Source organism: Cyanistes caeruleus, chromosome 29 (assembly GCF_971803275.1).
Source record: "Cyanistes caeruleus chromosome 29, bCyaCae1.hap1.1, whole genome shotgun sequence".
Classification (NCBI taxonomy): domain Eukaryota; kingdom Metazoa; phylum Chordata; class Aves; order Passeriformes; family Paridae; genus Cyanistes; species Cyanistes caeruleus.
Window position 1 is genome coordinate 4,200,733 of NC_141729.1, and position 12,162 is coordinate 4,212,894.

At 54.8% G+C, this 12,162-nt stretch overlaps 2 protein-coding genes across 3 annotated transcripts; both read right to left on the reverse strand.

Moving 5' to 3' along the window:
* Positions 1 to 3,935: 3,935 nt before the first annotated feature.
* On the reverse strand, positions 3,936 to 8,110 carry TMEM230 (transmembrane protein 230). The gene is made up of 4 exons (XM_086865511.1): positions 7,787 to 8,110; positions 6,652 to 6,779; positions 6,208 to 6,330; positions 3,936 to 5,086 (listed from the first exon to the last, which is right to left on the reverse strand). The coding sequence occupies exons 2-4, from the start codon at positions 6,748 to 6,750 to the stop codon at positions 4,946 to 4,948; spliced, it is 363 nt and encodes a 120-aa protein (XP_086721637.1). The 5' UTR covers positions 6,751 to 6,779; positions 7,787 to 8,110; the 3' UTR covers positions 3,936 to 4,945.
* A 287-nt stretch (positions 8,111 to 8,397) lies between these two features.
* PCNA (proliferating cell nuclear antigen) lies at positions 8,398 to 12,162 on the reverse strand. Of its 2 annotated transcripts, none has more exons than XM_086865508.1 (7): positions 11,747 to 12,162; positions 11,354 to 11,618; positions 10,374 to 10,471; positions 9,928 to 9,995; positions 9,376 to 9,570; positions 9,002 to 9,125; positions 8,398 to 8,902 (listed from the first exon to the last, which is right to left on the reverse strand). In XM_086865508.1, the coding sequence occupies exons 2-7, from the start codon at positions 11,572 to 11,574 to the stop codon at positions 8,820 to 8,822; spliced, it is 789 nt and encodes a 262-aa protein (XP_086721634.1). In that variant the 5' UTR covers positions 11,575 to 11,618; positions 11,747 to 12,162; the 3' UTR covers positions 8,398 to 8,819. The 2 variants fall into 2 exon arrangements, with proteins under 2 accessions (XP_086721634.1, XP_086721635.1); XM_086865509.1 differs by having other exon boundaries at positions 11,743 to 12,125.

Here is a 12,162-nt window from a genome sequence, read left to right on the forward strand (position 1 = left end):
CCACTTCAGCTAAATTCCAAAATGAGCTTGACATGGTGCACAAAACCATTTTGAAGGCTGTTAGAGGAGTTTTATAGCAGAGAATAAAAGAAGTTTTCTTAAGCCAGCTGCACTGGGAGTTGAAGTGAAGCTCCTGCTGGCTGCTTACTCATCCCTCAGCAGAGAAGTGAGAGCAGAGACACAGCCCCTGCTTTAAACCACTTGCAAGTCATTCCCCAGGAACAGCCTCAGAGAGGAAGGATGGGCTAGGGTCACTCTTACCCTGTGACTCATTTAATCCCTCGTGTGAGCACACAGCAACAGCAGGAGTGGCACAGACACACCAGGCTCCTCCAGCAAGGGGCAGAAGGCAAAATAATAAACAAGAGGTGCTCAGGTAGCACGAGCAGCTGCTGAACTGCCCAAATCCAGCAGGGTGGTCACTCACTCACGGGAGAAGCAGAACTCCCGCAGGCAGAGGGAGAACTGGGCCCAAAAAGAGCCCCAGAGGCAGCTCCAGCTCTGGGACTGGCGCTGGAGACGCCCTGCAGTTCCTCCTTTCCCTGGCAGCTGGAGCAAGGCTCGTCACGGGAGCGCAGGGCGGGCAGTTCCAGGAGCACAGATGCCACAGGGCTGGCCAGGATCTCTATTTATAACCCCCTGCCAGCACAGCTCTCCCTCGGTGCTCCTGCTCGCAGGTGAGGGCACAGGCCGGGCCCTGAAAGCCCCAAAAGCCGAGTGAAAACAGAAAGAGGAAGGACTAGCAACCCCTTTTACCAAGAATCAAGAATCAGAGATGAAAGGACAAAAAGAAATCCACAGAAACCTGCAACAATGAACGCCGACTTCTTCCCCGAAAATTGCCCTGTAGTTGGTTAACCCTTCCCTGCCTGAAGTGCCACCTCTCTGCTGCTCTTAATTGGTGCCAAGCGGTGTCACTGAAGTGTTCTGCAAGCTCTGGCCCCTCTTCAGGGTTGGATTGTTTCCAGCAGAGGTGCGGGGATGGCTGTGGGTCAGCCCCAGCCCCGTGGCCAGGGTGGGAAGCAGCAGCCCAGGACAGCATCCCTGCCCCTGCCCCAGGGATGATCCACTCCAGAGTGAGCCCTTGCCAGCTCCAAGGGTTCAGGGTGGCAGCTGACCACGGATCCAAGTCAAAGAGTCCCTTTGTTTCGTGGGGAGGATTAAACCACGAGCTGCTTGTGAGCTGAACTTTGAAGTGTCTCCTCAGTGATCTGAAACGCGGTCATGCAACAAAGAGAGACCTCTACAAATACTCTTTTTGTGTTTGAAGTTGGAGACCATCCACTGGTTTATTTTTAGGCACACATTTGCACTGGCCCTGTTACAATCCTGCCTCTGTTCTCGTGCAATAAAAGGCAGAGAGGATTCACTTGACCTCCAGTATCAAATACAGAGAAAATAAGGCATTCATCTGCAAAAGAACCACCCAAAATAGCAGGGAGGAGGTCATGCTGTGATATGGACTGCTAGTGTTGAAAGCCAAGAAAAAGGAGGATTATAGGAGCTGGCAGGCTTCTTCTAATGACACATTAATGGAAACTGCTAGAAAATTATATGGAGATGCTAATTAGTATTCGTAGGTTTAAGGACTTGAGATCTTTCTGTTTTACACTAAACACATGCCTGAGAGTAAGAAGTAATCCCTGATGAGGTGAGCTCTGTTTTCTTTGAGGATTCCTTCTAGATCCAGAGCATTCCCACTGCCACACGTGGCTTTAGCTCAGAAACTGATGCTCCTGCATCATCAGGTTCCCTAAACTCCCCACAGCCCCTCCTCAGGCTTTACAACACCCTGAAGGAGGAAATTATCACTGCATTCAGTTTCTGTCTTGTCCCTCCTTGAAGAAGATGGGGAAAAGAGCCCAGAGGACCTGCCTGGATGTTTAATTTCTGTCCCATCTGCAGCAGGCATTTCCCACCGACAAGAGAAGGAAGGTTAAAACCTCTCATGACAGGTTAACAGCATGATTTGCAGCAACAGCTTAAATAAATGTTTGCAGGCACCAAAGAGTAGCAGGCAGCTAATCCTTTAAAGACTTAAGAGCAGCTAGTACTTCAGCCCAAGTAAATATTTCAAAACAGAATTAATTAGTGGTGACTAGTGGATTTGCTGCCCTTTGCTTTAGCACCCCAGGATGGTTCCTCCACTGAATTTTTGCTTCAGTGTTTCACAGGAGCTGAAAATCCTCTCAGAGGAGATTCATCAGAGTTTTGTTCCTCTCTGGAACTGCAGAGCTGGAAAAGCTCCACGTGAATCTCATGGATCTGGTGTGTTCCCTTTGTGCTGCCCCAGGAATGAGGACAAGAGCACAGCTCAGGATCCAGCCCAAGTACAGTGTGGAGGGAAGGAAATGCCACTTCCTGATTCTTATCAGAAGAAAGCTCTGTCCGTGCAGGCCACAGAACAGAGCTCACAGTAACTGCCTTATTTCCCATTCAAAGCAGTTTTTTAATGCCTTCCTGGACAGGGGAAAGCAGGGAAGGAAAGGCCTCGGGGTGACAAGTCCTGAACCAGCACAGACCACAGTCTGCCTGAGCCCAGAGCAGCAAACCAGTCAATTCAGCCAACTGGAAACAAAAATTGCTCATCCACAGTCGAGTTTTCCCCCCATGATCCGTGGCTCCACCTCAGAACAAAGCCAGCTCTCTTGAAGAATGAAGTCCTCTGGATCCGTGTATTTCCAGTGGTCGCAATCTCATTTTTCTTTCCTAGAAGTGTTTCCTTTTTTCCCCCAGTTAAGATATAAAAAACCCTTGTGGAGAGGACTTTTTCTTTTGGCCATCCCTCACACAGCCCTGCTTGTTTATCCACTCTGCTGCCTGAGGACTTTACTTCTGTCAAAGAAATGTAAATTCATGAATTCCTTTCCTCCAGGAGCACCAGGGTGTTCTTAGAACCACAGGAGCAGAGAACACCCTAAATTGGAAGGAACCCACAAGGATCATCCAAGTCCAGTTTCTTATTTATCCCCCTGAGGTGACCCTTCCTTTTCAGCTTTCTTCATCTTCCCCCTCCCTCTTTGCTTTTTCCACTTCCACTTCCTCTCCCCATCATCCAAACCCAAATGAACCCGGCTTCTTGTCCCCTAAGAGAGGCTGATTCATGTTTTGAGCTGTGACACATTCCAGCTGCTGCCAGCAGCACGTGGCCCTGCTCCCCTGGCCCAGATGTGCCTCCAGAGGTGGAGAGGGGGATCCTGAATTCAACCAGATCCTTCCTCAGAGCGGGATTCACACAGAGACGAGCGAGGGAGGAGGTGAAGGTTAAAAAAGAGCTTGGCTCAGGGTTTGGGTTCAATCTGGAGGAGGAAAAAAGGAGGAAAAAAGGAGGGAGGAGGAAGGAAAAAGGAGGAAAAAAGGAAAAAAGGAGGGAAAAATGAGGAGAAAAGGAGGAAAAAAGGCGGGAGGAGGAAGAAAATAGGAGGACAAAAGGATGAAAATAGGAGGAAAAAAGGATGAAAAAAGGAGGAAAAAAGGAGGAAAAAAGGAAGAAAAAGGAGGAAAAAAGGAGGAAAAAAGGAAGAAAAAAGGAGGAAAAAAGGAGGAAAAAAGGAGGAAAAAAGGAGGAAAAAAGGAAGAAAAAAGGAGGAAAAAAGGAGGAAAAAAGGCGGAAAAAAGGAAGAAAAAAGGAGGAAAAAAGGAGGAAAAAAGGAGGAAAAAAGGAGGAAAAAAGGTATTCTGGCAGTATGGTAGAATGCAAGGTGTTTGTCCAGCCCTGTGGACATTTCCATGGGCCTGCTCTGCCCTGTCACTCCTGCCCCTCCTTCTGGAATGTTCAGCCCAGCTGGGGCTCAGGTGACAATCGTGGAGTGCTTTGTGCAGACTGACAGTGCTGCTGCCTCCCTCCCTCACCCCAGCAGCGCCTGGATGGAGCAGCCAAAGCCCAGCAGAGTTTTTAGTGCTCTCAGACACCTGTGAAGGTGGGAAAGACAAACTTATACAGAGAATATAGAACTTTATTCATGTTAAATGCAGCCACTTGCATGGCTGCTCGTTCTCCAGAGACGCTCCAGCTCAGCAGAGCCTGGTTTTACCTCACCCAAGTGCAGCCATCCACTCTTTTTACCCTGAATGACACATCAGCAAAGCTGGCAAAGCCATCCACAGGGGGTTTGTTAGCACAAACTACACAGAGAACTTCTCTTCACTGGCCTGGGCAGGTGTGCACAGCAAAACATCTACACAAGGACAAAAGGACTCCTAAAGACAGCTGGAATTCAAAACCAAACCTCACATTAGGCCAGCCCAAGATTTTTTGGTGTTTAGACACTTGAGTCTGGGTTCCACCCCTTCTTTCTCCCAGTATTTGTTTAAATAAGCAAGCTCCAGCAGCAGTCCTTGTGAAGGAGACGTGGATTCTGCCAAAAGCCACGGTGGCACGGGGAAAGCTGCCTTGGGAAGGATGTGTTTGTGAGGAAATGAGCTTGCTCAGGCTGACAGGGAGCTGTGGAGCGAGTGCACTGTGTGGAAATCACTTCCTGCAACTGCTGCTTTCCACCTCTCACCAGACTTTATTTACTCCAGGCAGGCTCAGGACCAGCAGTTTGGAAGCAAAAGAGAGAATTTAACTCTGGTCTGTCTGCAAAGGTAACCCAACAATAACCAAAATCTCATGGAAAGCTAAAATAAACTCTAGAAAACACAGAAAAAAACCCAAATATCTGCTGCTGAAACCAGCTCATCTAGATATTTTTGGAAAATTGCAAGGATTGCCTCGCCCAGGAAGAACTTCCCAGCGAGTGGAATTATGCAACCCCAAGAGGAATAAATACCATAAACCCCAAGTTCTTTGCAATTCCTTTTGGTCAATGCCAGGCTCGAGCTCCCACCCCCCAAACTGGAAAACCTGCAACACCTCAAGCCCAGGGAGCAGCACCGCATCAGTCACGCCCTGCCAGCATCCAGGGGAACTACCAGCCTAATTAGAGCGGGATTAATTAACGGCTCAGTCGTCAAAGTCGGGGATGTCGTCGTAGGAGTAGCCCCGGTAGCCCTTGGAGGCGTAGTAGGCGATTCGCAGGTGGTAAAAGCCCGGCAGGAACACGAGGATGCCGATGATCAGCACGGGGATGGCTCGGTCGGTCTCCTGCAGGGACAGACAGCCCAGGACAGTGACATCCCCTCCTGCCTCCCACACCCTGCCTGCTCCAGGGGAAGCTGCCCAAGGCTTGGAATGAGGTGATCTGTAAGGTATCTGAAGCCAAACCATCCCCAAGGCCTGGCAAGAAATAAAAAATCTGTCTTCCATCAGAAATATCTCAGCTGTTGTCAGGCTGAGCCTTTGGTCCCGTCCTGGCATCTGCAGGAAGCTCTCCAAGGACCTCGTCCTTCACCAGGGACCCCCTGGACGTGCAGCCAGGGCTGGGAGCTGCGAGTGTGGCCCAGAGATCTGTGCCTGGAGCGCTGCTGATAGAGCCCAGAGGCTGCTGCTGCTGCCAGAGATAAGGGAGAGCTGCCCCGAGCCCCCAGCACGGGGAGCAGGGGAGGAACACCCAGAACTGCAGGAGCAGATTCCCTTCCCATGGATCACAGGCACAGGGAGCAGGGGGATGAACACCCAGAACTGCAGGAGCAGATTCCCTTCCCATGGATCACAGGCACCCCAGAACTGCAGGAGCAGATTCCCTTCCCATGGATCACAGGCACCCCAGAACTGCAGGAGCAGATTCCCTTCCCATGGATCACAGGCAGATGGGGAAGCGCTGCCGTGTCCCACGCGGGCTCTGGAAGCTCCTCCCTGTCCCTGCAGGAGCTGAGATCTCTCCAGGACAGGGATGTGACCTCCCCAGGGACACTCAGCCCTCCCTGGAGATGCCCAGCCCAGCTCTGAGCCCGCTCCAGCCAGGGGATCCCAGGGAAAGGGGGCTGCCAGCACGGCCAGGCCCTGGTGGGAATCAATTCCCTGCTCCCTTCCTGTGGCTCTGAGGTTCTGAACACGATCACAGCATCCTTGAGGCTGGAAAACACCTTCAAAGGCCATCAAATCCAACCATGACCCAGCAGCACCCCCAGGGTCACCCCCAACCCTCGTGTTCTGAGCACTCCCAGCAGTGGGGGCTCCACCCTGCAGCTGTGCCACCCTTTCCACCACAAACCTTTCCTCATTTTGAATTAAAACCTCCAACTTGAGCAACCTGAGGCAGTTTCCTGTGCCCCAGTGAGGCCTCAGGGCAGCTCTGAGGACAGTGCAGGACCAGTGCCACTCACCCCTTGGCTGATGTACCCTGCCAGCAGCAGGGCTCCGATGATGATGAGGAAGGTCCCGATCATGAAGAGCACCACAGCCAGGGCAATGGCCTTGTAGGGGATTTTGGGTGGGCTCTTCTTGAACTGGATGGAAAAAACCCCAGTGTTGAAGAGCTGAACTCAGCACAGCTCCCCTCCCTCTGCAGCACAGATGTGACCCGTCCCCAGCTGGCACAGGTGACACGGAGCTGAGGAATTCTGCCCATGGAAACCCTGCTGAGCCAGACTTTACTCCCAGTCTTGTTCCCAGGAAGGCTCTCTGGGCTCCCCAGAGGGGAAGGGCTGAGGGTTTGGCTCCCACCCAGCTTTGTCCCTCTCTCTGAATTGCAGCTGCTCCAGGAGAAGCAGCTGCCTGTGCAAGGCCAAGCTGTGGCTGCCCGTCCTTGTGCTTTTCCAGCTTTTTACCTGCAGATCAATGTATCCATCATCGGTGCTGGAGAGCTTGGAATATTTGACTTTGCTACTGGGAATCCCAGCAGAGAGATTGGTCCTCGATGGCATCATTCCAGGGGGGCCTGGGCATCAGCTACAGCCTGGAAACGGAGAGAAAACGGCGCGGTGGGAGCGTGAGAGACACAGAAACAAAGGTTCTGCAGAGAAACTCCCGTGCCAAGGCTGTGCCACCCACTCTGTTCCCCTTCAGAAATTAAAACTTTTCCAACAGAGGATCTAAGCACTTCGTTTGAAGCCTAAAATATAGAAATTATAGAAAATATGGAATCAAGGCAGAAGCTCCAAAGCAGATGGAAATTCCAGGGCAGGGCCCAGGTGTGAGCCAGGACTCCTCCTGGAGCTCCTGCTGCCGAGCTCTGGCTGTTTCTGAACCAGCAAATAAACCCAAAGCAGAGCGAAACAAAGCAGCTTCTCAACCGCCAGGAGGTTTGGTGAGAGAGCAATTTCGGGAAAAGGAAAAGCAAACCAAACCAAACCAAAAAAAAACCCAACCCAAACCACTGGAAACTGGAATGAAACGGAGGTGTCAGGGAGACAGCAAGAGTGACTCAGGGACAAGGGGACAGCGGGGGGACAACCGGGGACAGTGGGGGACAAGGGGATAGCAGGGGGCAACCGGGGAACAACCGGGGACAAGCGAGGACAGAGGGGACAGCCGGGGGACAGCCGGAGGACAACCGGGGAACAAGCAGAGATAACCGGGGAACAACCGGGGACAGTGGGGAGAGCGGGGGACAACCGGGGAACAACCAGAGACAACCAGGGAACATCCAGGGACAACCGGGGAGCAACCGGGGACAGCGGGGGACAACCGGGGACAACCATGGACAACTGGGGAACAACCGGGGACAGAGGGGACAACCGGGGAACAACCAGAGACAACCGGGGAACATCCAGGGACAACCGGGGACAGAGGGGACAACCGGGGACAAGCGGGGACAAGGGGACAGCCGGGGACAGCCGGAATGGGGGTCCCAGCCTGGCGCCGCTCCCAAAGCCACCCGAAATCCACCCAAAGCCATCCGAAGCCACCCAAAAGCATGGGAAGCCAGCCCCTCCAGCCCCTCCAGCCCCTCCAGCCCGGTACCTGCCGCCGGCCCGCCCCATCCCGGCCCCGGGAAGTGGATCCCGGTGACGCCGCTTCCCTTCCAGGTCACGGCCGGGCTGGGCCAGCCCCGCTCCGGCTGCTGCCGGGGGAAACAGCAGCCGGGTTATTTACGGCAGCCAGCCCTGCAATGGATAAAAAGCTCCGGGGTGAAACATCTTCCTTCCCCGGTTTTCCGTAAGGAAAGCAGCAAAGCGAGGAGGGCGGAGGATAAATGGGGAAGGAGCTGGAGACAGGAGCCAGCTGCCAGGCTGGGCTCACTCACGGCCAGCACCGCCACCTGCTGCCATCCTGTGTCACCCACCCGGGACAGCTCCGCAGGCGCTTTGGGCCCAGGATTCTCCTCTCAGTCCCCAGCCTCCCAAAAAAATACACTGAAAACCGGGCAGTGGCTGAGGCTGGAAAAATCCTTTACAGCATCATGAGTTCCAAGCGCCAGGGCCACCACCAGCCCTGTCCCCAGGTGCCACCACCAGCCTGGCACCTCTTTGACACTTCTGAGTCACCAAAGCTGGAACTCTGAGCCTTGAGAAGGGAATCAGGGCCCATCAGCACAGCTTCCATCCACCCGCCCCCATTTAAACACCACAAACTCCATGGAATTGTGTTTTTTATTTCCATTTTCCAAGTTTCAGTCAGAATATCGGCTTCAAAAATAAATGAAGTAAGGGTCAAATAAACTTGTGGGATAATGAAACAGCAACCCTAAGCTACAGCTCCACAGGGGAAACTCCAGGAAATATCTTGACCCATTAAATATTGCCCCTCTTCTCCAACAGCAGCTGAAAGGAGTAAGAAATTCACCTTCAGACAGCATCCAAGAGATCGTTGGGAGTAGAGGAACAGACTAGAAAAACTCAGGTTTCCTATTTCCAATACCAGGATAGCAAAATAGTGAGTTGAAAAATATTTACAAGGATTATCTACAAAACACAGCTACAGTGCTCCCAGGATGCTCCAAAGCTCTGGAATTGCCCCCTCCAGGCAGGAGCAGATCCCTCCAGTCCTGCTCCAGTTAAGAGTCATCCTGCTGGTCCTCGATCTTTGGGGCCAGGTAGTACTTCAGGTGTCCCATGTCAGCGATCTTGTACTCCACAACTGGGGAAGAGAATGGAAAAAAACCAGGGATGTTCAGAAGGTTCTCCATAAAATCCAGCCTCAATTCCAGCTCTCCAGAGGCAGAGCTGTGGCACTCACCCAGAGGGACATCTGCAGACATGCTGAGTGTGACCGTGGGGGACAGCGGCGTGGCTTTGGTGAAGAAGTTCAGGTACCTCAGGGCGAAGGTCAGCTGCACCGGCTCGTTCATCTCGATTGTGACCTGGGGAAGCAGGGCAGGCTCGGGAAATGCAGCTGCAGGGATCCCAGAGCCCTGGGCCACCTCAGCAAGCTCAGTGCAGCTCCCAGGGCAAGGTGAGAGCTGGAGAACTCCAGGAACCAGAGGGAGACACGGCCGTGTCCCTGCAGGGCTTGGACTCGGTGACCTCTTCCACCTTTCCCACCCCCAGCTATTCCCTGATTCCAGGATCCCCCACAGGGCAGAGACTTGACCCCTGAGCCTCCCCACTCACAGCCTCCTCCTCCTTGTCCACGTTGCTGGTCTGGGACAGTTTGATGTTGCCGTTGCCCAGCTCGCCGTTGGCCGAGAACTTGACGCCGTCCTTGGCGCAGGAGATGACCACGGCGTCACCGATGTGGCTCAGGTCCCGGCAGATGCGGGCAAACTCAGCTGAGGGCATCTTCACCACACAGCTGTACTCCTGCTCCTGGGGGGGACACGGGGACACCCTCAGGGACAGCCTGCCAGGGCTGGGGGGACACAGGGACACCCCTAGGGACACCCTGACAGGGCCAGGGTCACAGGGACACCCCTAGGGACACCCTGACAGGGCCAGGGTCACAGGGACATCCCCAGGGACACCCTGCCAGGGCTGGGGGGACACAGGGTCCCAGGGACACCCCCAGTGACACCCTGCCAGCCCTGGGGTACCCACAATGACACCCCCAGGGACACCCTGCCAGGGCCAGGCTCCTCCAGCACTCCAAAGCACGCTGTGTTACCAGAACTGATGTCAATGTGCCAAACACCCAGTTCCACACCAGTCACCTGAGCCGTCACTTACTGGGATTCCCAGCTGCTCCACATCGAGATCCATCAGCTTCATCTCGTAATCAGAAACCTTTTCCTGGTCTGGAGAAGCAAGGCACAGTTACACCCCGTGTTTACAACGAGTGACAAACATCAATTTATCTGCTGCCACTGCTGCCAAGCGGAACCACCTCAATAATGACAGGAAGGTTTTCCTTAGAGCTGCAACTCTGGGAAGCCTTTACAGGCTGTAAGGGTACAGCAAATATATCTATGTGCAGCCTAAAAGAGTCTTCCTCTTACACACTAAATATTTATCAAGCTGATGAAGTTTTAATTTCCAGACCGTTCCAAGAATCAGGTGTCCCTTCCCATTCCTGCAGGATTTTTTGCCATTTCGCTCCCTCCTGCATCCCTGTGGTTTATGAAGCTGCCTAAACACATCCCAGTAACAAAGGAGCTCCCAAATCCAACACTCACTGGGTGCCTCGAACACCAGGGCCAAGGTGTCTGCGTTGTCCTCAGCCCGCAGGGTGATGATGTCCTCGTTCCCTGCACATTTCAGGATTTTGGACATGCTGGAAGGGAGAAAGGCAGGTGACTCACGGGGCTGAGAGCTGACAGGGCTGCAGGGGATGTGATATCACAGTCATCACTCTCCTTTTAACACTGTTGGAAAAGTGAGTGTACAGGGAGACTCCCCAGCCTCTCTGGCCAATCTCTTCCGGTGCTTGGCCACCCAAAAAGTTCTTCCAGATTGCAGAGTGGAACTTCCCTTGCATCAGTTCCTGCCTGTTCCTCTTGTCCCATGGCTGGGCCCTTTGGAGCAGAGCCTGGATCCAACCTCTGATCTCTCCCATGGATATTTATACATGAATTTCCCTCTCTCAGCAGTCTATTCCCGAGGCATGAAGAGCCTCAGCTCCCTCAGCCTTTCCTCATAACCGAGATGCTCCAGAGCCCTCATCTTTGTCACCCTCGCTGGACCCGCTTAAGGAGCTCCGTGTCTCTCCTCTCTTGTGCCCAGAGCTGGGCACAGCACTCCAGAGGCGCCTCACAGGGCTGGAACGATCACCTCCCCGGCTTCATCCTGCTGCTCCCCATAATTCTGTACTTTCCCAGCGCCAGGCCCAGGAGCTGTCACCCGCTTCCCTCAGGAGGGGCCATGGCGGCGACCCCGCCACCGCCGCCTTTTCCCGCCACTTGGCGCCGGCAGTGACGTCACGGCCGCGACGGGCCCCGCGCGCGCCGCGAAAAACGGCGCGAGAACAGCGAGGGGAATGGCGGGGGAGGGAAGAGAAGGGCTGAGGGAGCTCCGAGCGCCCCGGGAACCCCAACACCTCCGAAGCACCCCCTCACACTCCCTGCCCCGGCAGCTCCCGCTCCCCTCAGCGCCACAGCCGCCGGGCCTGCTGGGCCGCCCCATGGCAGCGCCCTCAGAGACCCCGCCGCCGGCTAACCTGGACAGGTTGACACCCATGGCGATGTTGCGGTCGCAGCGGTACGTGTCGAAACCCTCCGATCGCAGAGTGAGCTGCACCAGCGAGACGTGCGAGGAGTCCATGCTCTGCAGGCTGATGCCGCCCGAGCCCAGGTCCCAGCAGGCCTCGGTGATGAGGTCCTTGAGGGCCTCTAGTACTCGCTTGAGTACCGAGCCCTGCACCAGCCGTGCCTCGAACATCTCAGCAATGGGAGCAGCACAGGCACAACGGGACAGCGGCAAACCTGAAAATCGAGCGAGACCGCCCGGCAACACCTTTATATGCACTCTGCTGCCCCGCCCACCGCCGTGCTGCAGCCAATCACCAGCACCGCTCTCCTCCTTCAGCCCAACCCCCTTCAGGCTCACATACGGGTCCTCGCCGCTCTCCGGCCAATCCCAGCGGCGTTCCTCCCCTTAGTCTCGCCCCTTCGCGCGGCGGGAACCAATCACCGCGCGTGTTACAAAGACCCGCGTCCCGTCTCGCTGCGCAGCGATGGCGGCAGGGCCCGGTCCGGTGCCGCGCACGGAGCCTGTCCGTGCGGGCGGCTCGAAGGCGCGCCTCTCCTCAGGCAGCGCGTCCCGAGCGAAAAGCGGCCGTAACACAAACCCGTTTGTCCCTTAAGACAAACGCCTCACGCTTCTCCCAGCACCCGGGGACCTTCCCGCGCCTTCACTCGCGCCACACGTCACAGCGCCCCGCACCATCCGGGTACACCTGGGCGCGGCCATGTTTGTCACCGGCCCCGCCCCTCGCCCATCCCGCGCCTCCCATTGGTCAGCGGCGGC

Bases quoted from the DNA above. Each gene is read 5' to 3' on its own strand.
- TMEM230 (XM_086865511.1), bottom strand. From the start codon at position 6,750: ATGATGCCATCGAGGACCAATCTCTCTGCTGGGATTCCCAGTAGCAAA. The intron at 6,331-6,651 runs GTAAAAAGCTGG...TTTTCCATCCAG, and splicing joins ATGGATACATTGATCTGCAG to TTCAAGAAGAGCCCACCCAA. The intron at 5,087-6,207 runs GTGAGTGGCACT...CTGTCCCTGCAG, and splicing joins CAGGGTACATCAGCCAAGGG to GAGACCGACCGAGCCATCCC.
- PCNA (XM_086865508.1), bottom strand. From the start codon at position 11,574: ATGTTCGAGGCACGGCTGGTGCAGGGCTCGGTACTCAAGCGAGTACTA. The intron at 9,996-10,373 runs GTGAGTGTTGGA...TTGCTTCTCCAG, and splicing joins CCTGGTGTTCGAGGCACCCA to ACCAGGAAAAGGTTTCTGAT. The intron at 9,571-9,927 runs GTAAGTGACGGC...TGTCCCCCCCAG, and splicing joins TGGAGCAGCTGGGAATCCCA to GAGCAGGAGTACAGCTGTGT.